General features: G+C 51.5%; 7 protein-coding genes across 7 annotated transcripts; 2 read left to right on the top strand and 5 right to left on the bottom strand.

Annotated features, from left to right (window-relative positions):
* Nucleotides 1–88: 88 nt before the first annotated feature.
* NCU03507 (hypothetical protein) lies at nt 89–2,465 on the top strand. Its single transcript, XM_950716.2, has 3 exons — nt 89–346; nt 440–589; nt 705–2,465. Exons 2-3 carry the CDS (start codon nt 567–569, stop codon nt 1,981–1,983), a joined length of 1,302 nt encoding a protein of 433 aa, XP_955809.1. The 5' UTR covers nt 89–346; nt 440–566; the 3' UTR covers nt 1,984–2,465.
* On the top strand, nt 2,376–4,871 carry NCU16503 (hypothetical protein). Its single transcript, XM_011395365.1, has 2 exons — nt 2,376–2,807; nt 2,860–4,871. Exons 1-2 carry the CDS (start codon nt 2,770–2,772, stop codon nt 4,100–4,102), a joined length of 1,281 nt encoding a protein of 426 aa, XP_011393667.1. The 5' UTR covers nt 2,376–2,769; the 3' UTR covers nt 4,103–4,871.
* Nucleotides 4,537–5,271, bottom strand: NCU16502 (hypothetical protein; the record flags this gene model as incomplete). The annotated part of the gene is made up of 1 exon (XM_011395364.1): nt 4,537–5,271. The coding sequence occupies one exon, from the start codon at nt 5,269–5,271 to the stop codon at nt 4,537–4,539; it is 735 nt and encodes a 244-aa protein (XP_011393666.1).
* A 2,195-nt stretch (nt 5,272–7,466) lies between these two features.
* On the bottom strand, nt 7,467–10,018 carry pmg (permease general amino acid). The gene is made up of 3 exons (XM_950718.3): nt 9,076–10,018; nt 8,089–9,014; nt 7,467–7,996 (listed from the first exon to the last, which is right to left on the bottom strand). Exons 1-3 carry the CDS (start codon nt 9,800–9,802, stop codon nt 7,739–7,741), a joined length of 1,911 nt encoding a protein of 636 aa, XP_955811.3. The 5' UTR covers nt 9,803–10,018; the 3' UTR covers nt 7,467–7,738.
* A 4,250-nt stretch (nt 10,019–14,268) lies between these two features.
* NCU10152 (hypothetical protein) lies at nt 14,269–15,075 on the bottom strand (the record flags this gene model as incomplete). The annotated part of the gene is made up of 1 exon (XM_001728335.2): nt 14,269–15,075. Exon 1 carries the CDS (start codon nt 14,956–14,958, stop codon nt 14,269–14,271), a length of 690 nt encoding a protein of 229 aa, XP_001728387.1. The 5' UTR covers nt 14,959–15,075.
* Nucleotides 15,076–16,046: 971 nt separating this feature from the next.
* Nucleotides 16,047–17,081, bottom strand: NCU03511 (hypothetical protein; the record flags this gene model as incomplete). Its single annotated transcript, XM_950774.3, has 1 exon — nt 16,047–17,081. The coding sequence occupies one exon, from the start codon at nt 17,079–17,081 to the stop codon at nt 16,047–16,049; it is 1,035 nt and encodes a 344-aa protein (XP_955867.3).
* A 1,302-nt stretch (nt 17,082–18,383) lies between these two features.
* Nucleotides 18,384–19,838, bottom strand: NCU03512 (hypothetical protein; the record flags this gene model as incomplete). Its single annotated transcript, XM_950775.1, has 2 exons — nt 18,384–19,468; nt 19,568–19,838. The coding sequence occupies 2 exons, from the start codon at nt 19,836–19,838 to the stop codon at nt 18,384–18,386; spliced, it is 1,356 nt and encodes a 451-aa protein (XP_955868.1).
* Nucleotides 19,839–20,527: the final 689 nt, after the last annotated feature.

The raw sequence follows: 20,527 nt of genomic DNA, 5'->3' as shown, positions 1-20,527 counted from the left end.
CATTAGCTGCCACATATAGGAATCATATGACACACTCTTGCCTGACTGGTTGCTGTTCACTGTGGCTGAAAGCATCGCGAAAGGGCGTGATTGATTGGGGTCCCGAATGCAACGCGTATCCGATTCAGCCTAGGATTACACAAACCCATTGGCTGGCCTTGATGCCCAACACCCTACGCCATACTCCCCTCCTCAGCTTCATACTTCAACAATACCGCCCGGAGGTAATGACCAGCAAGCACAAAGCCCAAACGTGTACTTTACAAGCTCGGGCTGTTCTTAGTCTACCGTATGCATGCAAGGTATCTCTTTTGGAGAGCCAAAGTCGTCTTGAAGGCCAACTGGGGTACGTTGTCGATCATTCTGTTGTACTTTGCGTCGGCTGCTGTGTTGGGTCTGCTGCTTGTAGCTCTTGCTGACAAATTCTCTCAAAGAAAAGCACAGTATCGAGATCCTCTACACCAATGCTTGACAAAGGGGACAATTCGAACCTATAGACGACGTGATAATCGGCTGCCTGCAAAAGTGTCGTGGATGAACAACGAGCCATATCGAAAGTTTATAGAATGCCTCCCCTCAGCTACTATACGTATGTTTGGAATCACTTCAATCTGCACCCCAGTCATTTGTGCTGTAGCCGTTAAATATGAAGCTATCTTTATTCCTGTCGAGGGCTTGTCGACTCGCAACTGACAAACAACTAGAATTGGTGAAGACCAGGGCGAAGACGAACTTCCCCCAGCGATCCTGCCCCTTACAGAAGAGGGCGGGAATGCCATCCGTTTATTGACACTCAGGGAACCGAGTTCTCATGAGGGCGAAACATTGTCGCTGGAAATGCATCTCTCAACAACATCTGAGAAGTACATCGCGCTATCCTACGAATGGGGCCAAGCAGAGCCGGATGACCCAATGATCCTTGTCAACAATCGCCAAGTTCAAATCCGGAAGAATCTTCACGAAGCTTTACGGCAGATCTCCGAACACTATTCGTTTTACCGGAAGCAACGTCATGACTTCAAGTGTCCGCACTGTCATGGCTCTGTCGTGGATGCTTGCAAATGTGGAAACAGACCTGAGAAGGATTGCCATGAAAAATCATTAGGTCCTTGGACTAATCTGGGGGATAGCAGTTTCTGGGCAAAACATGACCCACCCCGACTGTGGATTGACGCCCTCTGCATCAACCAAAACGACAACAAGGAGAAAAGTAGCCAGGTTGGGAGGATGGGTACCATCTTCAGCTCTGCCAAAGTGGTGCTTTCCTGGATAGGGTTGCCCAGAGATGGTAGTAATGATGCGCTAAGAATGATGAGGACTCTGAGCATGTCATACCCAGAGCTGCCCGAATTCGTGGCAACAGGCGGCCTTACGGACAGCCTGATACTTTCGATTGCGTCACTTTGTGAACGTACTTACTGGCGCAGAGTCTGGATACTGCAGGAATTATACCTCGCCCAAAAGTACGTGGTCATGTGTGGTCCTGAGTCCATCGCATCAGATTCGTTTGACGAGGCTCTGGGCCAATTACTTGATCTCTCACTCAGGCCGTTTCTGAAAAGCTATAATATCATGAGCCGGAGCGCGGCAAACGCGATGGTTGTTTCAAAGCGAGTATCGGGGCTTTGCTCGTTAGTTCGATGGCTTATTGTCGTTGTTAATGCCGATTTTCAAGCTACAGTCCCGCATGATTATATTTATGCGATACTCGCCATCTCCTCTCCCGGCGTCATAGACATGCTCAAACCAGGTATTGACACGACCCAGATCATAGTGGACTACAACAAGACGGTTGCGGAAGTTTACCGTCAGCTTTTACAATCCTTTGAGGCAGGCCCTTCATTGATGAATCACAGACGCTGGTTGCTGAAACTTGCGCTCAAAATGGGTCTTTCACAGGAGGAAGGTGTCGCCCTGCTGGATTCAGAGCATTCGAAAAGATGCGAGGTGGCAAAGGGCTCGAAGAGTGATCTCGATTATTAGCTCTTTGAATCAGATATCTCTGAGTCTGACCAGCAAATCACAACACTGGAAGGAGAGCGTTACGCATTCGGGGGTAACAGACTCGGTGTTTTAAGCCCTCGGCGCCCGGCGGTCTGGCATATCCACACAAAATCCTTTGGGATTACATATACGGCTTCAAACACTTTTCTGGGACTGCGCTAACGGAGTCCTTACCACCATACCAGTTTGCGACAGGTCGGTGCGAACGGTCTTCTGCGAGATCATGGAGTTCTTGGCAACAAGCAACGACGTGTCTGTGGTTGCGCCGGACCAACGATTGAGCAATATCCACATGTAGCAGGTATCTATTTTACATTCTTCAACGAACGTCGACACCAATCCGCCTTAAGCATCGTTTGCCAACAACCACAGTCTCACGTTGTGTCACAACGGAAGATCCATCCCACCTCGATTTTCATTCTAAGTCTGCAAGCCTTTTGTCCCTCATCAACCAAGCTGCCAATCAGGCGTTTCCTCTCTCATCGGATCACACCGTATTGATTGGTTAATTGCCACGTCATGCAGCACTGCCTACGAGGTGTGGCTGGGCAGGGAGCCTCTCACCAGGTCGATACAACAGCTGCTGTTGGGCTTTCCCTTCCGTCGCATGTTTTCATGAGATGATAACTCCAAGACATCGACCACATTTACTTCACAAAGTCACCAAGAGGTCAACAACAAATCTTTGCTTCAACATAATCTTTTCCTTGTCATCGACACAAACCAGCTCAATGAATTTCAACGGACAAGACGTAAAGGCATATCATGGAAGCCCACGAAGGTGGTGAGAGGGTTGGGGCATGGTATGGAGCCTTGTCGCCCTTTACACAAACGGAGAGCTAACTCCTGTGGTAGCAATTCAGGCCCTGTCCAAACGACTGGCGAACGTTACCCGTATCGACAACTCGACCATGAAAATACCATCCGTCTTCTCTTCATTACACCAGGCTCTGGTGAAGAGGCTAGCTCTACCTACTCCCTTTTACATGCGGAGCTAGGCATCATCCCCTACCAAGCACTGTCGTATGAATGGGGATTACCTAGTGATGACGACCCAAATATCACCATTGACGGCCACACGGTCAGGATCCGCAAAAATCTTTCCGAGGCACTCAAACAGATCAGTTCGGTCATCCGTTACCTCGACTTCCTGCTCCTTTGGATCGATGCACTGTGCATCAACCAAAATGACGATGCCGAGAAAAGCCAGCAAGTTCGGGAGATGGGGAAGATCTTCTCAAGTGCGGAGCAGGTCCTTGCCTGGACTGGACCGATGGCAAACGACAGCGACTATGCGATAGATATGCTCAACGCCGCGCCTCAGGATCGCATATTTGATACACAACTTCCCGAAAACTACCGTGCGAGGACAGCCATTCTGGCCTGGTGCAATCGTCCCTACTGGAAAAGGATATGGATCATCCAGGAACTCTTCCTAGCGAAAAGGCTTGTTTTCATGTGCGGTTCTAGGTCCATCTCCAGGCGCGGGAATGTGGTTGCTAATTGTCTCTGGGTCATTCTTAAAACAAGTGAGAAATCTCTACCCGTGGTCAAATCAGACAATGCTGAGTTCTGGGACACTGTGCTCTATCGGGGAAAAAATAATTCATACACCCTGCGGGACTGGCTTTATGTTTGCGCCACTAGCCAGATCATGGCCTCCGACACAAGAGATTATATTTACGCAGTACTCTCGATATCGCATGAAACCCGCAGCTCCCTTGCTCAAATCATCCCTGACTATACCAAATCAGCCGAAACGGTTTTTGAGGATTTAAACACCTTGATGATGGATGAAAGGGCTCGAGAAGGATGTGAATCGTGTCTTGGCAAGGTTAAGACATTCGATTATATCCGGAACAAGACCATCAATCGGTGGTTGATTAAGACACTGGGTCTAAACGTGCAAATTGGGTGGCACGACGAATCGCAATACCCCTCTTGCAACTCTTGTGGACGTCCAGAGCGGGAATACAGTAAGGGAGAACTTTCAGCTGTAAAAGTTCGATCTGAAGGAAAAGAATTCTGGACTTCCGAGGTCCACAGCCTGAATTTCACCGCTATGGTAGTTGAAAACCTATGGCAGGGGGGAGGGTAGGGGTAGGAGGAGGAGGAGCCCGTGCCCGGAGTCAGAACAGTTGGCGGAGCGACCTACAGCAAACGCCAAAGACAGCAACGAAATGACCAGCTCCAGGGAGGTCCTGAGTGATTTCTAGCTGGCAGCAACAATCCGGAAGTGGGAATGGAAGTATAGGTAACATATACATGATTGTTCCCTTACTAGCTCCTCCAACCACCAGCCAGCCGTCAGCCAAATTCGATATCTGATCCCAAGTCCCAAATCCCTTGAGCTGCCTGCCCATCATCCATCCACATCTCGACCCCTAGCTAGGTGTACTCCTTCGATCCAAGGCATCACTCCCTTCACCTCTTCCAACTTCCTACCTACTCTTCCAACTTCCTAGCTCCCCAACCCCATCGCATGTGCACCCTAGAGGGTAACTTCCAACCGCAATCTTTCCCCTTGCTCAATCACCCACTCACACCTACACCCCCCACCCCCTCCCCCCTCCAATAAGAAACCCACAACTCATACACCCGACAATACTCACACCCCGGCCAACTCGAAGGGTCCATCCCATGTAACTCGTCGTGTTCCTGAATCTCCGCCGCCTCGAAAGAAGGCGGGGGTTCTCGCGGTGTGGGAAGTGGTCGTGGACGAGGAGGGACGATCTGTCTCTCTTGAACAAGTTCTGCGTAGGACGGTAGAGGTAGGTCTGTCCTTCGAGAGGAGAGGCGGGCGTAGGGGGGCGGCGGCGGTGGTGGTAAATGTAGAGTGAATTCGGATGTTGGAAAGAGTGGAGGGGATGGGGGTGGGGAGGGGGGTGGTGGGTGCCGGGAGGGAGGGGTGGGTGGTCTGTTGAGGTTGAGGTCGTGGTTGCTGAGAGTGTAGTTTGAGTGAGGGGGGGAGAGGGGGGTGGTAGTTGTTGTGTGTGAGGTTGTGGTGGGGGTCAAGATGGAGGTCGAGGTTGAGGTCGAGATGGAGGTTGAGGTGGTGGTTGAGGTTATGGCGGAGGTCCAGCTTGAGCTTGTTGTTGGTCTGGTGTTGGCTTGTGACTGCTCTGCGTTGGGCGACATGGAGGAGAGTTTGGAGTGTCGCTTGTCGAGGGCATCATTTTGGTATGAGAGTATGTCTGGAGGAGGCATGGTGTGTTTTCTGGGTATGCCATTCTGTCGCCTGGGGCGGAGGTAGTCAAAGATGCCCATGTCGAATCTTCTTTTGCTTTGTTGGTATTCGTTCTGGTGTATGTACGGTATCAATGACTTGGCGTTGGAATTTAAAAAAAAACCGTGAGCAGAGGAGAGTGTGTGGAACATGAAACGTCTTTCAATATCCACTACTTCGGTCACATATATATATATATATATATATATATATATATATATGTTCGGCATTGAATCCCCCTCCCTGAAGAAATCAAATCATGTATGTGTATGTGTGAGGAATAAAATCCGGGCATATACAACGGACCTGGAAGTCCGTAGGTTGAGGTTCCTCCGGCGCGCGCGCGTGGGCGGGCGGGCGGGCGTCTGACTGAGCCTTGCATGAATCTCTGTTTCACTCTCTGCCTTGGGTGGGTGGGTGGGTGGAAGCCTTGGCCGAATTGCTCTAGTCTATGGTACATACCTGTTTTTTTTTTTTTTTTTCTTTGTTCCGGGCATGTTCGGTAAAGCCAAGAAGGGATGGATGATGTGCAGATAACGAAGAAACCCCCCCCCGCACTGGTGACTGGTGTTCGGAGATATGCACCTATACCTAGGTACCTCCAATGTGTAATGTGTAATGTGATGCGGCGCAGTAATATTTTTTTTTTGTATTTGTTCCTTTGTTGTCGTTGGTTGATTCGGATCTTTTGACCATTCATTCATTCATAAAAACCTGGGGGATCGACATGCTGCTGGATTAGTGTAGTGTAGTGTATTGTAGTGTAGTGTAGTGTATGCATGGAATATTCGCAGTGCTTTCCGGATTGGGACACCGTAGCAAGTAATCAACTCCACCATTTAGCCTTGCTTACTTGTACTAACTTGCTTGGATCAACTTTGGGGCAAAATCGTATTGTTATGGAAGTTCGGTGTCTAGATGGAGATGGAGATGGAGATAGTGCGTACTTGATGAATCAGGTGTAGGTGTTCTGTGATGTGTTTGGTGCTGTACAAGCGATGGAAGAAATTGTCCCATCATCATGGTGTGCAAGGAGCTCACCTGACTAATGATGGCGCTGCGAAGAGGGATTAGGAGATCGGAATGGGAGGTCAAGAGATTAAAAAAAAAAAAAAAAAAAAGAAATAAAGAGCGAAAAGAACGAAAAAAAAAGAGAAGGGAGGAGAAGGGAACAGCCAGGAAAACATATAGTAGATACTAGGTCAGAGAAGCATGGAACTCGTGAAACGCGTCGACGATAATGTCCAGTTCCCACCTACCTATGACAGCCGCAGCCACAGACTTAGACGCTAAACCCCACTGTTAACACCTCTCCTCTACCTAGGTAGCGCCCACCCACTGGAAGCGTCAGGCAGCTTGTTCAACCACAACACTGCCCGCCACCAAGCATCTGACGGGGTTTCAGTTTGAAGCACTCTACTTGAACCTTAACCTTCTACGCATAAAGCGGGAACTTAGCTATTAGAGACAAGATAACACCATGGTTTCCAATCGATTTTTAGAATATGTAACTCTTGGAACAATGATAATGCGTTTCAATCTGCCGAGTGTCCGCGATGAGTTCCTTGCCTGCCCTGCTCGGCTTTCGTCGCGGCCACCTAGGTACTGGTCACCCTCTGCTAGAGGTACTGCGGGCAGGGGCAAGATGGCGCGGGGATGCGCTAACAGCTGCCCCCGCTTCTCTACCTAGGTACCTACGCTTTTGTTCTAGCAATTTGCCAAAAGCCAGAATATAACACTATCTACTACACAGGCATCTCAGGCACTTTCCACGTTAGTCAGTTAACAGCACTTGCTTCACCAGGAGCAAGTCCCACTCCCACACTCCCACTCCCACTCCCACTCCCATTCCCACTCCCACTCCCAATACCGTGCACGTCCCGACGGGACTCCCTCCATCTGGACGTTCCATAGGTCATGACCACCTCCAGGACGATACCTCTACCTCCTGTCCTCACTCCGTCCCACCAATACATCCAGTTACTTCCTCATCCACAAAACTCTCATTCATTATAACAGGACCCGTCTTTTTCATTCCCTTTATTCATGTTTCATCACATTCCCGCCTTACCTCAGTAGACATCGGTTGGATTTGCCTCGGCATTATCACCGCCACCACCAGTAGTAGTAGGAGTAGCAGCACATTGCTTATGTGAACATATGGCCATGCTTCCCCGTTTATACCGTCCGGCATCGCGCCAGGGGCATGGAATGCAAGTGCGGGGATGGTGGATCATGGAAGGAAGTGCGAGAATGGTTTGGTTGTATGGTCAACACTTCATTATGGACTGATTCTTCATTTCATTAATCTCGATATCATCATCAAGTTCCATCTTTTCATTAGGTTCCCCCTTCCCTCCCCTTTTTCATTTTCTCTCTGCCTCTCTCTCTCTCTCGCTTCAACGCTTCAACAATGGTATAAGTTAGGTATCCAACACAAAAAACAAAAACAAAAGCAATCCACAGTCATCCATCCTCACTGCTTCTTTACTGTGACAGCAGCAGCTTTCAGACAAACAACTTATGGAACCACCTCTTCCAAGCAGGCATAGCAGCCAACTCAGCTTGGTACGCATTAATCGACTCCCAATCATGTTCGCGACGGCCCGTGTCAACATCGATCTGATCAACGCGGAGCCAGCTCGTGCGCTTCCAGATGAATCCACCGATCCAGAAGACGATGACGACGGGCAAGGCGAGGTACTGCACGAAGAAGCCCTCGACCGTGTTGAAGCCGCCGCCGGGTGGGCAGATGGCTACGTAGAACTGTTGATGCACTTGTTAGCACCTTGTCACGAGATATAAATCGAGCGAAGCGAGCGACAGAAAAAAAAAAAAAAAAAAAAAAAGGCACATACCTGAGCAATCAACACCAAAACAACCAACACCAACCCCAGCCACGATCCCCACACACCGCCCGCAGCCCGGAACGGGATCTCCTCCACACTATGTCCCTTGAGCGCCCACGCCTTGCGAAAGCGAATATGGCTCAAGCAAATCGATCCCCACGTGAACAGCGCCGCCAGCCCGGAAAGCGAAAGCAACCAATCGAACACGGTCGGACCAGCAGCCGCCAAGTTGACATACGCCAGGGGGCCAAACGCAATAATGAGCAGGACCGAGAACAGCGGGCGGTTGGAACGATCAACGTACGTAAAGATCTTGGGCGCGTACCCCTGCTGAGCGAGGGCAGTCAAGGTGCGCGAGCCACCATAGACGCACGAGACACCGAGCGAGAGGACCGACACCAGAATAACCACATTCATGAACGAGTCGAAGCCCGTCAGGTTCGCGTACTTGCCCACCAGCACAAAGGGGGAGGCGTTGACGTTGATGAACGGGTTAGCGCCCAACAGGTTCTCGTCGTCATAGGGGATGAGCAAGCCGACGAAGAAGAGACCGAGGATGTAAAAGAGGGTGATGCGCCAAAAGACTTGCTTGATGGCGCCGGGAAGGGACTTGACGGGGTTTTTGGCCTCGGCAGCAGCGAGACCGACGAGTTCGGTGCCCGAAAAGGCAAAAGCCGCAGTGACGAAGCAGGAGCAGAACCCCCTAAAGCCGTTGGCGAAGGCGCCGGGGGAGTACCACAGGGCGGCACCGGTGTAGTGGTCGTAGCGGCTGCCTTTGGGACCGCCGCCGAGGACCATGACGAGGCAGATGATGAGGAAGACAATGGTGGCGCCGAGCTTGAATGCCGAAGCCCAGAATTCCTCTTCGGCGTAGCCGAGGGTGCCGAAGACGTTGATGATGATGATGGCGACGAGGAAGATGGTGATCCAGACGGCTGTTTTTACGGTCAGTATCTTTCTTGTTATAAACGGACCAAAATGAGTATGTTTACGTACCAACACTTATGTCCTGATTCCAGTACCCGACCGTAAACCCGCAAACGGTAAGTTCCAGAGGCAAGACAATCGCCCACTGGAAAACATAGTTCCAACCCATGGCGAAACCCCAAGACGGATCGATAAAGCGAGTCGAGTAGGTGTAGAAGCCACCGGTAACAGGAAACATGACAGCCAGCTCACCCAGGGCGTACACGACGTTGAACATCATGACGCCGATGATGGCGAAATCAATCAGCAGCGACGCCGGCCCGCCGTTGTGCAGCGCCTTGCCGGACCCGACAAAGAAACCGGCGCCGATGGAGCCGCCAATGGCGATCATGTGCAGGTGGCGGGACTTCATGGTGCGCTCGATCTCGGTGCCGTCGCCCGTGTGGAACCGGCGGGGCTTGAAGGAGGCGAGGTTGAGACCGTTGCGCGTCATGAAGTCCTCCTGTTGCGCCTCGGCGACGCTGCCGGCCTCATAGGCGGGAAGAGTGGCCGCGTCGACGCGGGTCTCCTTGTCGTGGGAGCCCGCTGACCCTTTTTCTATGTCGGACATGGTGTGGTTTTGGGATGATGGGTTGGAGGGAGGTGGGGAGAGAGAAGAGACGGAGGAAAGGAGAAGAGAGGGGAGGGAGAGAGGATAAAGTACTTTTGCCACGAGCACTTCGTTCACGCTGGGCCTGGTCAGACTGCGGGAGTGTCTACCCCAAAGGCGATGTACAGTAGAATCACATATGTACATAGGGGTCAGATGGAGGCATCCTATCAGGAGTTGGATAGGCGCCAGCGCGGAGAATTGCCTCTGCGGGAAGACTAGAGAGATAGAGGGTAGGCGTTGTGGCGATGGTGGTACAGCCAAGCTTCTTGGATTGCGGAGGTGGCCCTGCTTGAAGGGAAAGCCTCTCGGACGGTAGCCCGAGATGGGAAAGGCGTCGTCTGAAGAAGATAGGGTAGCCCCGAGGGGGGTGGTGGTTTGGGGAGGTTAGGCCAAACACATGGCAGTCCATGGCCCTCCATGTCCTTGTTGTTGTCGTTGTTGGAGTGTGATCCGTAGCGGAAGCGTATTTCCATATGACCCGGTCAGGTTGCAATCTGTGGACAAATAACAATGTGTACATACAAGCACTCCTATACGTGCAATAAGAGAGACAGTTGGGAGAAGGCAAGGATGATGTCGAAGCATGCAGATACTATCACAGGGCAGTAGCCGTTCCAAGAAAGGTCGCCCCCGTTTTCCACACCACCTGGCATGGAAGGCTCGTAGAAAGCTGCATCTCTCACTATTTCATCTATGTTCCGCAGCCAATGGGGTGTTGTGGCTGGACGGGCCTAGGCTACGGACTTGTTAGACTTTATACTGCTAAGGACGGAAACGGAAAGGACATGATAGGCCAAGTCTACCCAAGCTCGCCCAGCTGATGAAGAACGGGGGGAATCGGGTGAGCTGGTGAACTAAACTAGAACTGCATCGGGAATCAACACCGGCTTGGAAAAAGTGAGACATGATCAAGCTGGAGGAAAACAAGCGCTGATCTTTGGGTTAAACAGCCAGACGCCCCTGGAAGATGTACGTGAACAAAGGAAGAGTGGTTTGACTGTCATTGACGACTTCACTGCTGCTGAATAGGACCCGACTACATCATTGGTGTCTGTCCGAGATAGGCGATAAACCGGCGATGGACGGCCGAGATATGAGAGTTGGGGGTCCAGATGCTGTGGAACCACAAGGCAATGGACGGGAAGCACAACCCAAGAGTCCACTTGGTCCCCGTTGCTCTCGTGGTCTCCCCAGTCCCTCAGTCCCCAGACCCTTGGGCATGGTGATATCCACAAGTGATGATGGATGGATGGATGGATGGTGAAAATAGAGACCATGTCCGTCCCCACCGGTGCTAAGGAACACTAACAGATGAGACTAGCGGAATGACGAGCATACCATTGGTTGACCCGATACAGAATCGCAGTACTATCACTTGAGAGAAGGGGTAAAGACATGTGGGGACAATTGTTGTACACTAACCATGTGTTGCAACTGAAGAATCCGACAGCTCGGTGAATGTGTTGGGAACTTGGGGATTGGGGTGCCTGACTGACATGTCCCACGGGTGGCATGGTGATGATTCTTTATGCCAGGGCGTTTGTGTTTGCTGATAGCTTAGCGGCAGACTGTTGAGATTATTTTGTGTCCATATTCTCGACGGTGTTCTCAATCGAGGTCCTTTTCTGGGAGAGGGATCACCGTCGAAGAACAAAAGACAGAAAACGGCGAGATGGAGAAATGGGGCAAAGATGAGCGGGCAAAAGCCAAGTGTTTAGGCTTGGTCTTGGGAGTCTTGGTGTTTTCTTGGATATGAGATGAAGTGTGGCTGCTTTCATTGCATGCGGCTCTTGGCTGTCCCTTGGCACCTGTGCCTGGTGGCCGCTCTCCTGGGACTCCACTGGACACCTGGTGCTCAACCACAATAGTGGAGTCACTGCTACGTACTGTAGGTCCACTCCGAGTCCAGACGCAAACAACCTCAAAATGCGGGGGAAGGGAAATTGGATCCACTCGGCTTCCCAACTCCTTCCTTCGTCCATCCAACATCATGACCAAGACTTGACCAAGACTTGCCCAGGACTTGCCCAGGACTTGCCCAGCGCCTGCCCAGCGCTCTTTCCAACAAACACCAACAGGGCGACAAGAACCTCCCAAGACCTTCCAAGCCTTTTGCTTATCACGGGCCGACACGGGCTGATAGGTGAAAACATGGATTGCTATCTTGTCCTATCTCGGGCGCTTGTTCTTAGGTGCCTGGACAGAGTGGACTCGGTGGACTCGGTGGAACTCGGTGGATCACGATAACTGCTCCAAGTCCACAATTACGGAGTCGCCCTGATAGCATAAGTCGACGACGGCTGATGTTGATACCATTTACCTCTATCTCGACCCTACATCGGCGATATTCAAGTGCTATTTGGGACAAATCGGGAACGTCCAAAGCATGTCTGCGCCGAATTGCGGCATGGTCAAAGAACCCTCGAGTATCACTTCCGCCTCCCGGGATACACATTACTATGATGTCAACTCCCACCACCATCAAATCACCAAGAACAAAGGAAACGCCCATGGCCAAATTATCAGCATCGGTTGAACGAGGCAAAGGTTAACAGTTGAGGCCAATTCCTGTGCCGAATTCAACGTCAGCGGCACTATTCTGCTCTGTCTTGCCCTCTATCCCTACATCCAAAAGACTACCACACCTCAAAACCAGTTCTCGAATATTTCTTCAATAGATCCAAGCCACTGATAACAATCGACCGCTTGGTGGCGTCCGTGAGGGGCGTAGGTTGACATTCGGTGGCATTTCACCACACACTATATCACGTGTCCCAATTCCTCTTTGGTCAAAGCTGGTTGTGCTGCGCTAACAGTTCACTAACAATTACTGGGTTCTCCTGCGTTGACACTTCACTCTACTTGACACTTCGTTGGCCGATTCGATGGCATACCGACTCTTCAATATTGCTTCATGCTCAAATATACGGAAGGACCACTTCCTTTACCCTTTACACGTTCCCTTTGGCCTCTGCGTCTGTTGACCCATCCCTTGTCCCGTTGCCCATTCGTTAGAACACAGCACCACAACACTACACTCAAACCTCCCATCGCGTATCTCGTAACCCTTCCATGCTCTGCCCAGACTTCAACATCCAAGAATTGGCCACACGCGCCAGCCAAGCAGAGCAAACAGACCAAGTGGTTCAAGCCAAGCATGGCTGTGTCACCCTCCTCCTCCTCCTAAAAGACCCCCCACGCCAAGTACAGCGCCATCGCCAAGTTGCCCAACCAAGACCGCCATGTGGAAAAGAAGACGGGCAGTAATGGCTCCAACGGGGACCTGCCTTCACTTCTTCACTTCCTTCCTTCCTTCTCTGCGGTGTTTCTTTTCTTCGGCGCTAGGGAACTGCCGTTCATGTTTGGTGCCTGGTGCCTATCGCCAGGTCTGGCCGGGATGCCTATCACAAGCTACTGTATGTGCTTCGGACCTACTACCTAGCGCTAGGTAGGTCGTCGCCGAGTTGCCGCCCCCCCCTTTTCTCTACATGTTGTACAGTCAAGACACTGGTCTTCGAGCTACTCATCATACAACCAGCTTTGAAAAGATTCAAGTGCTTGGTGCATCAGTTCGAGCGTCAATCAAGTATCGGCGGTACGAGTATCAGTCCAAACCCGAAGCTCCTGAGATTAGCCTTAAAGAGAACGAACTGCTGAATGGACACACACTTCGTCCTTCATCAACAGGACTCTTTCACACAAGAAAGACTAAAAGATTCGTGGACAAGACCCTGATACCACAAGGTCCCCGCATGCATGGTGTCACTCACACTCCCGTCACTCTTATGATATGACATGATACGATCACCAGGCTTCCAAGGGGGGTTTCTAGAAAGATAGAACATGTGGCTATCAGAGTACATAGTACGGTGTGCGGGTGTGCGAGGTTTTTTTGTGACTGTGTGTGTTGGTAGTACCTGCATTGCATCTGTCATCACGGCTCTCCCACGAGTTTTTTAATCAAGGATCTCCATACCTAGGTACGGTAGGTACCTATCTACGCGTTTCCTTAGTTAATACCATGGTGTATGTATGTCCCTGTCAATATCCACCCCCATCTACACTCCCAAATAACTCCCGTTGCACATTATTCCCAGCGTCAGTACTACTCAGCGGCGTTGGCATCAAATTGTCTTGAATTTTCTGGATTTGTAGATGGAGAAAAAGAAAAGATCAAAGAAAAAAAGAGAGAAAAAAAAAAAAGAGAGAGAGAAAAGGACAGCCAACGTTGTGAGATCCTGAGTAGATGACAGCAATATGAAAGGGTGGATTTATTTTCTTCCAAAGACAGAGCTTCCGACACCACATTCTCCCTCCGATGTGTAACGCAGAATGCAAAACGACCAAGATGGAACAAAAAAAATTGATAGGTTCCAGCTGTCTCTTCATTTCTTAACGGAGAACAAAAGGGAGATTGAGAAGTAAGGCTGGCCTCCCATTACGAAGAAGAAAACTAAACGGCGTTATAGAAACATTGTCAAGACCAAAACGATTACGAAGAAGAAGAAAACTACCTCAAACTACCGATCATCTCCTCCCTTTATCCCTTCCCTTCCACAACCCCCCCTTTTTTATTTTCTATTCCCTTTATTTTCCCCCCCTCACAACCCTCAAGAATGATACAACCCCCACCTCAGCGTATACTCATCCCCCTTAAACGTCTGACTAACACACTGCGTATCCCCATAACTGCCCACCTTGCCCTTCCACTGATACCTGTCGATGCTCCTCTGGATCCACTCGCTAATATCCAAATCGCCCACCAACGTCTGCAACCCCTTGGGCACGTCCGGCGTGCTCTCGATGCCCAGCGCACACGACCCGTGGCGGACCAGCGTCCGCTGCGTGCCGCTCATGTAGTGCCACGTGCCTCCGCGAGGGGAAATGTTTTGGATGATCACCTTGCAGTCGTCGACGAGGGGAGAGCCGGGGGAGGTGGCGTTGAAGTAGCCGCCGCCGCGGCAGTGGTCTTTGTTGTTGCCTGAGGAGCGTTTGGTGAGGCCGGTGGTGGATGGGGAGGAGGGGTTGGGTGAGGAGGAGGAGGAGGAGTTGGGTGGGGAACTGGGAGGGGGGAGAGAGGAGAAGAAGGCGATGGCGGGGTCGGAGGGGTCGGTTTCGGTTTCGGTTTCGGTGTGGATGTGGTTGGTGGTGTTAGGGTCGGTCCAAGCGGGGATGGAGGAGTTGATGGGATTGGTTTTGCTGGCGGACTGTTTGGAGGGAGTGGCGATGGGGGTGGCGGTGATGAGGGTGAAAAGGGAGGATGAGAGGAGGAGGGTGAGGAGGTTGGCTGGGAGTTGCATTTTTTTTTTCGTGGAGAAATGCGGTCAAATTGAGTGTTTGGTCTGGTTTCTTTGTGCGTTTGTCAAATGAGTGTCGGTGCGGTAGGTCCAGGGGCCTCTGATACGGGTTTGGGCGAGGATGTTATTCAAGTGAATAGACCATTCTCTTGGGAAAGAAAGTTCCTGCCAGAGGCTTTTATCCTTCGACATGGTTGAACAGGATTCTAACATTGCCTTTGACTTGAGGTCTTAGGATTGTGGTTATTTTGGGTGGAGAGAACTATGGAAAGAGTGGCATCGAGCGGGACGGGAAGCGGGTGGCTCAGGGGTGGACAAAGACTGTCGGAGACGGTTCAAAGTCCATTGTTTGAGATCCCAAGGGCAACATATGAGCGTTCGTCCGGATGACCTGGTACCGTGTCTTGAAATTGTGTGGTTGGAGCACCAGTTGGGCTGATGACCCTTGATGGCGGGATTGGACTACTGCCCTGCTGATGATTGAGATGTTGCTGATGTTCCGACTTGTTGGCAGCCAAAACGCCATATGAACAGGAAATTGTGGTCAGTTCACAAGGCTCGACTGACTGCAGCATGGAGGTACACTTCCAACTTGAAGCATCTCTGTCCTCGAATTTTTCGAGTCACGGTGGATCCAGCATTCTCTGGACTTGGAGGACCTAAGGTACGAATGGGCTTCTTTCACTCACCCGCCATGCTCTCAATAACAGGGGGGAAGAGTCGGTATTAGTGACAGTGTGGGGGGATTTACTGATACTTGAATTGTCGAAAGTTGCTGGAAAGGAGTTATCGAATTCCTGGTACGTGACTACGGCGATCAAAATCATCGCGGAGAGGTTATCTAACACTGCACATGAACCTAAGCTACCTGATGACAGAGGTAAGGAAAGTATTATCAGTACATCATGCCTTTTCTTCTCTCCTTCAATCTTACCCCAACTTCCCTCTTCCACTTCAACCTCGCGTAATGGCATCAACCTCTGCTCCCCCATATGATGTCCCCTCTTCCCATTTCTTCCCACCCTTTCCACCATCTCGAGCCTTTTCCAGCCCCCTCCTCCCATAGGTACCACACAACTCCCTCCACTCCCTCAACTCGCAAGCCCGTCCCACCACCCCCGCTGGCTCCCCTTCAATTTATACCCAAAATACACCTGATACCGCTTTGTCTCCGCATTATTCCAACACTTCCACTTACCCTCCACCTCAAACCCCCGCGCCATCCAAAGCCCCTGCTTACCAGCCGCACCATCCGGCGAATCAATGACGGCCTTGATTCCATACACATACGACCGCTCGATATCCGTATTGCCAATCTTGAGGACCACCCCCTTGTTCACCACGGTGCCCCTCATCCTCAGGACAAGCTCGCACGTCTTGGCTGTCAACAAGGTGTACGAATCCGTGATGGACGCGCGATAGGTAAAGTAGCGGCTGCGCCCGAGCGCGTTGGCGGGGATCAGGGCGCAGTCGAGAAAGTGCGGGGATTCGTGCGGGATCACGTCGTAGGGCTCGGTGCAGAAGGTGTAGTTGACGCCGGGGCCGAAGTCGCGATTGGAGAGGGAAGAGGATGAGTCGGCGGCGTAGGGATCGTTTGACTCTGGGGGGCCGTCAGAAGGGGGGTCTGAAGAAGGGTTGATGGTGACGGTTTGGTATTTGTCGAGGTCGGAGATGGGGATGCAGGATCCGGTCATGGTGGTGTTGTCCTTGGGGGAGAGGTAGTAGACGTCGATGCAGGGTTCGATGGAGGCGTCCGTGTCATCGTTGTCTCTCGGTTTAAGGGATTGCTGATGCTGGTAGTTTGTTTGCAGCTGGCGGAGGGTGGGCAAGGAGACACAACGGTTTTGGTTGGGGCCGTTGGCGGAAGGGGACTGAGTGCTGAACTTGAGGTTCACACAGCGGTTATTTTCATTTGCTGCTCTCCTTCTGGCGTGTTGCCTTTGGTATTTTGTTTGGTTGGAATCTTGGCCGTTCGGAAGTTGGCTGATTGGTACGCAGTCAGTGACTTTGCCTGTCTTGATGTCAACGACATCGACGCAGCCGACGAGTTTCGAATAGGGATTTGCCGAGACCGTAGCGACTACGGCAATGATGGCGAGGATGGATCTCAGATTTGTTAGCAACATGGTGAGTTACTGTTTAGTAAGTGATGTGAAAAAATCGAAAGTGCTGACGATGGCTTAATAGGAAGCCCGGAGTATGGATGGAAAGCATTAATACATCTAATCCATTGTGGCCACGGGTGTCCCAGCATGATATTACGGGAACAAGGCGGTATTCAGAGCCTATTCAGGTCGGTTTCTTTCCCTAGGAGACAATGGGTATTGACTCGTGCCAGGAGCTGGCCATTCCTCGTCAGCACCTGTCTATCATTATCTGAGCGGCAAAGCCAACGGATCCCGTGAGGGAGATGGAAAATTCAGCTTCAGTGACTTCAGTATAAGTCATCGTGGTTTTCTGCGATTACACATGAGCAAACGACGAAATTCCAGACAACGGACTGGCGGTTGCACGGATACCTAGCGACCGCTAACGGCATTCATGAGCAATCAGTCAATGCTACCGACTCAACGACATCCCCGTAAGCAGGTATTCCTTTTCTCTTCTACTATCGCCACTCGACTACCCTTCCCCGGTGGAAAGACATTCCAGTAGTTTGCTGTACCTCCTTTTCCGCAATCCCATGTTTGTCATTCTCGAGGTCAATTACTATAGACAACATTCTGTCTATCCATTGTTCTATTCCCATTCCTTTGTTCTCTCATGTTATAGCCAGGCCGCGTGGCATTCTTGTTTCTGATATATATATGACCGCCAATTTCTCTCTTTGTTTCCTGCCGGACAGCGTGACCCGCATTGCCTTCCGTGGAATTGCAAGTCGCAGCTCAAGGCTGGACCATATTTCCTTGGCTCTAGCCACATTAGCACAACTCTTTGCTGTCTCATGTCATCACCAACGGAACGACGGTCGCGAACTCAAAAGACACGGATTTATGGAGTTGTGGTGATGCTCGATGCTCGATGACAAACGTCACTTGACGAGAATCTTTCCAGTTTTCGGTGTGTTGGGCTCCAAATTGCTGATCAACCTGCTTTAATCCTGGCGAGTGCCTGTTGAGCATAAGGTCTAGATGTATATCTTTCTCGGTTAGTGATCCAGACACTCGACTGAATTATCCTTGCACGTCTTGTTACTCACACTCACACAGGTACAAAACAGAAGTGCACAGAAGGTTCACCTAATTTCTTTCACGGACGTCCGGACACTCATAATTCACCACATTTCCACAGATGTCAGTCACGCTCCAGTGCTTCAATCGTCATTTGTTCATCATGCGCTTTTCGCTTATGTGACAGTCATTCAGCGTATCCAAAACCACCCCCTTCCCAAGTCCCTGGACAGCAGCCAGTTTATTCCTCCTCCCAAATCACTCAGACGCAAACGCAGCACCAGCGCCAGTATACTTCAAACTGAAGACACCGCGCTCAATACTGTTCAGGAGCACATATCCCGACTTGAAGAAGGGATACACAGACCAAGAACCCGTGAACTCGGCCCGGCCACCGTAACTGTCATCCTCAGGGTAGCAGTCAAAGAAGCCAACCTGCTTCAAGCCCGACCCATCCGGCTTGGAAGGGATACTCGACACATCAACAATACGCAGACCAGACCCGTAGTTACTCTGGTAGCTGAGCCCCTTGACAACATACTGGTTGTGATCGATCGAGGTAGCCGGGCTCTGGTAAATACCGCTGAAAGTAGGAGCAGTAAGCGAGCTGATATCAACAATGTACGTAGTCGTCTTCTTGTTCGACGCCTTGCCGTTGCCGTAGTACTCGTCCAACTCGTCATCCAGCAACAGGTACTTCATGCTGCTATCGAGCAACCAACCCTGATGGGTGTAGCTCGCGCCGTTGTACGTCTTGGAGCTCAACGTCTTGGGGGAAGACTTGCTCGTCACATCCACGATATCGAGCGTGTCCTCGTTGAAGTTGAAGCAGATCTCCTTGCCGGTGTAGCGGGTGTCGGGTCCCTTGTAGATGACGCACTGCGCGTCGTGCACGTAGCCGCCCGCCGACAGGCAGCCGGCTTTGACGGGGGAGGCAGGGTTGGTCACGTTCACCATGAACAGACCGCCCCTGCACCCGGCCGAGGCGGCGGTGCCGACGGCGTAGATCATGTTGGTCTCCTCGTGCGCGACGATGTTGTGCGAGGACCCGAAGCCTTTGTAGATGGCGGTCAGGTCGGAGGTGGTGGAGAAGACCTTGGGGGAGGAAGGGTCGATGTCCAGTAGCTTGGTGAGGTCAAAGACTTGGAGGCCGTGGTTGGAGGCTTCGGAGCCGATGTAGACGTGGTTGCCGATGACTTTCATGTCGCGCCAGGAGGAAGAGGTGGTTTGTGTGGGCAGGCGGCCGAGGTAGACGAGCGAGCCGTCGGAGAGAAGCTCGACGAAGGCGGTGCCGTCTGTTTGCCCGACCGTGGCGAATTCACGGCCGTTGGGAGCGGTCCAGCCTTTCACGTCACATCGTCAGCATCAGTATCAGTATCATATACTCGAACTCGGGTTGTCAGAGGGAGATGGAAATTGAGGGGACACCTGATGGAACTCACCCCAGATGTCATTGCCCTTCCGCGTCGACGATCCCATGTCCTGATGACGGAGGAACCCCTTCAAATCGACGTTGCTGCACTGGTACTCGCCCGCCTTGCCGTTGACGCACGAAGTGGCGGCAGTAGCCTGGTAGCGATCAATGTCGTAGGCGCCGGCCTCGTGCTGGCGGGCCCAGGTGTCGATCTTGAGCTCTCTCAGCTTGGCCATGGACTCGGCGGCAGCGGTGCCGGCGAAGGCCGTGACGGCCGCCAAGAAGGTGGACGTCTTCATTGTGAGGGAGGTGAGGAAAGTCAGAGGCTGAGGAGTGAGGAGTGAGTAACGGGGATGAGGAGCTGGTTGGGGCTTGGGGACCTGAAAACGGTGACGATCTTGACGATGGTGGAGAGGGTCTTTATACTCTTCCTCACTTGCAGTCACATCATTGCCCGTCCGTTCTCAACAGAACCAAAGTTCTTCCTCGATTGCCATGTCGTTTTGGCGTCCCTGTTCCTGTTCCTGTTCAAGTTCCTGTTCCTATCTACCACTCTCCCGTTATGGCAGCTGGTTTCCTTCAGTCTCGAATCATGTAACCTCCAGCACACAATACCTCCATTACTAGTGATGTAGCCATATCCAACCTTGACAACGACCTCGGCTGTTTGTTCTCCCAGGCATCGATGTCTCCTTCTTATCCTAGCACTGCCCTCTTTCCCCTCCTTCCCAAGATACCCACGCGACGTCGTAGCGTCCAGCGTGCCGTCCCGATAGTCGATGGTCGATGGTCGATAACCTTGTCGTATCCGCCACTGGCCATTGAGGTCCTCACTTCTCAATCCCCAATCTTGACTCCTCATCTCACCCCTCACACTCCCAATCCGCCTTTCACCAGCTCGCGCGCAGTCTCACAATGCGCAACGACACTTGTCGTTATCCTATTTCGATAACTCATGACTGCCTCTAGAGTACTGTTGGTCGCAAGT

The sequence above is a fragment of the Neurospora crassa genome, linkage group II (assembly GCF_000182925.2).
Source record: "Neurospora crassa OR74A linkage group II, whole genome shotgun sequence".
Taxonomy (NCBI): Eukaryota; Fungi; Ascomycota; class Sordariomycetes; order Sordariales; family Sordariaceae; genus Neurospora; species Neurospora crassa.
The sequence above is the reverse complement of the archived record's forward strand: the minus strand, read 5'-3'. Positions and strand labels throughout refer to the sequence as shown.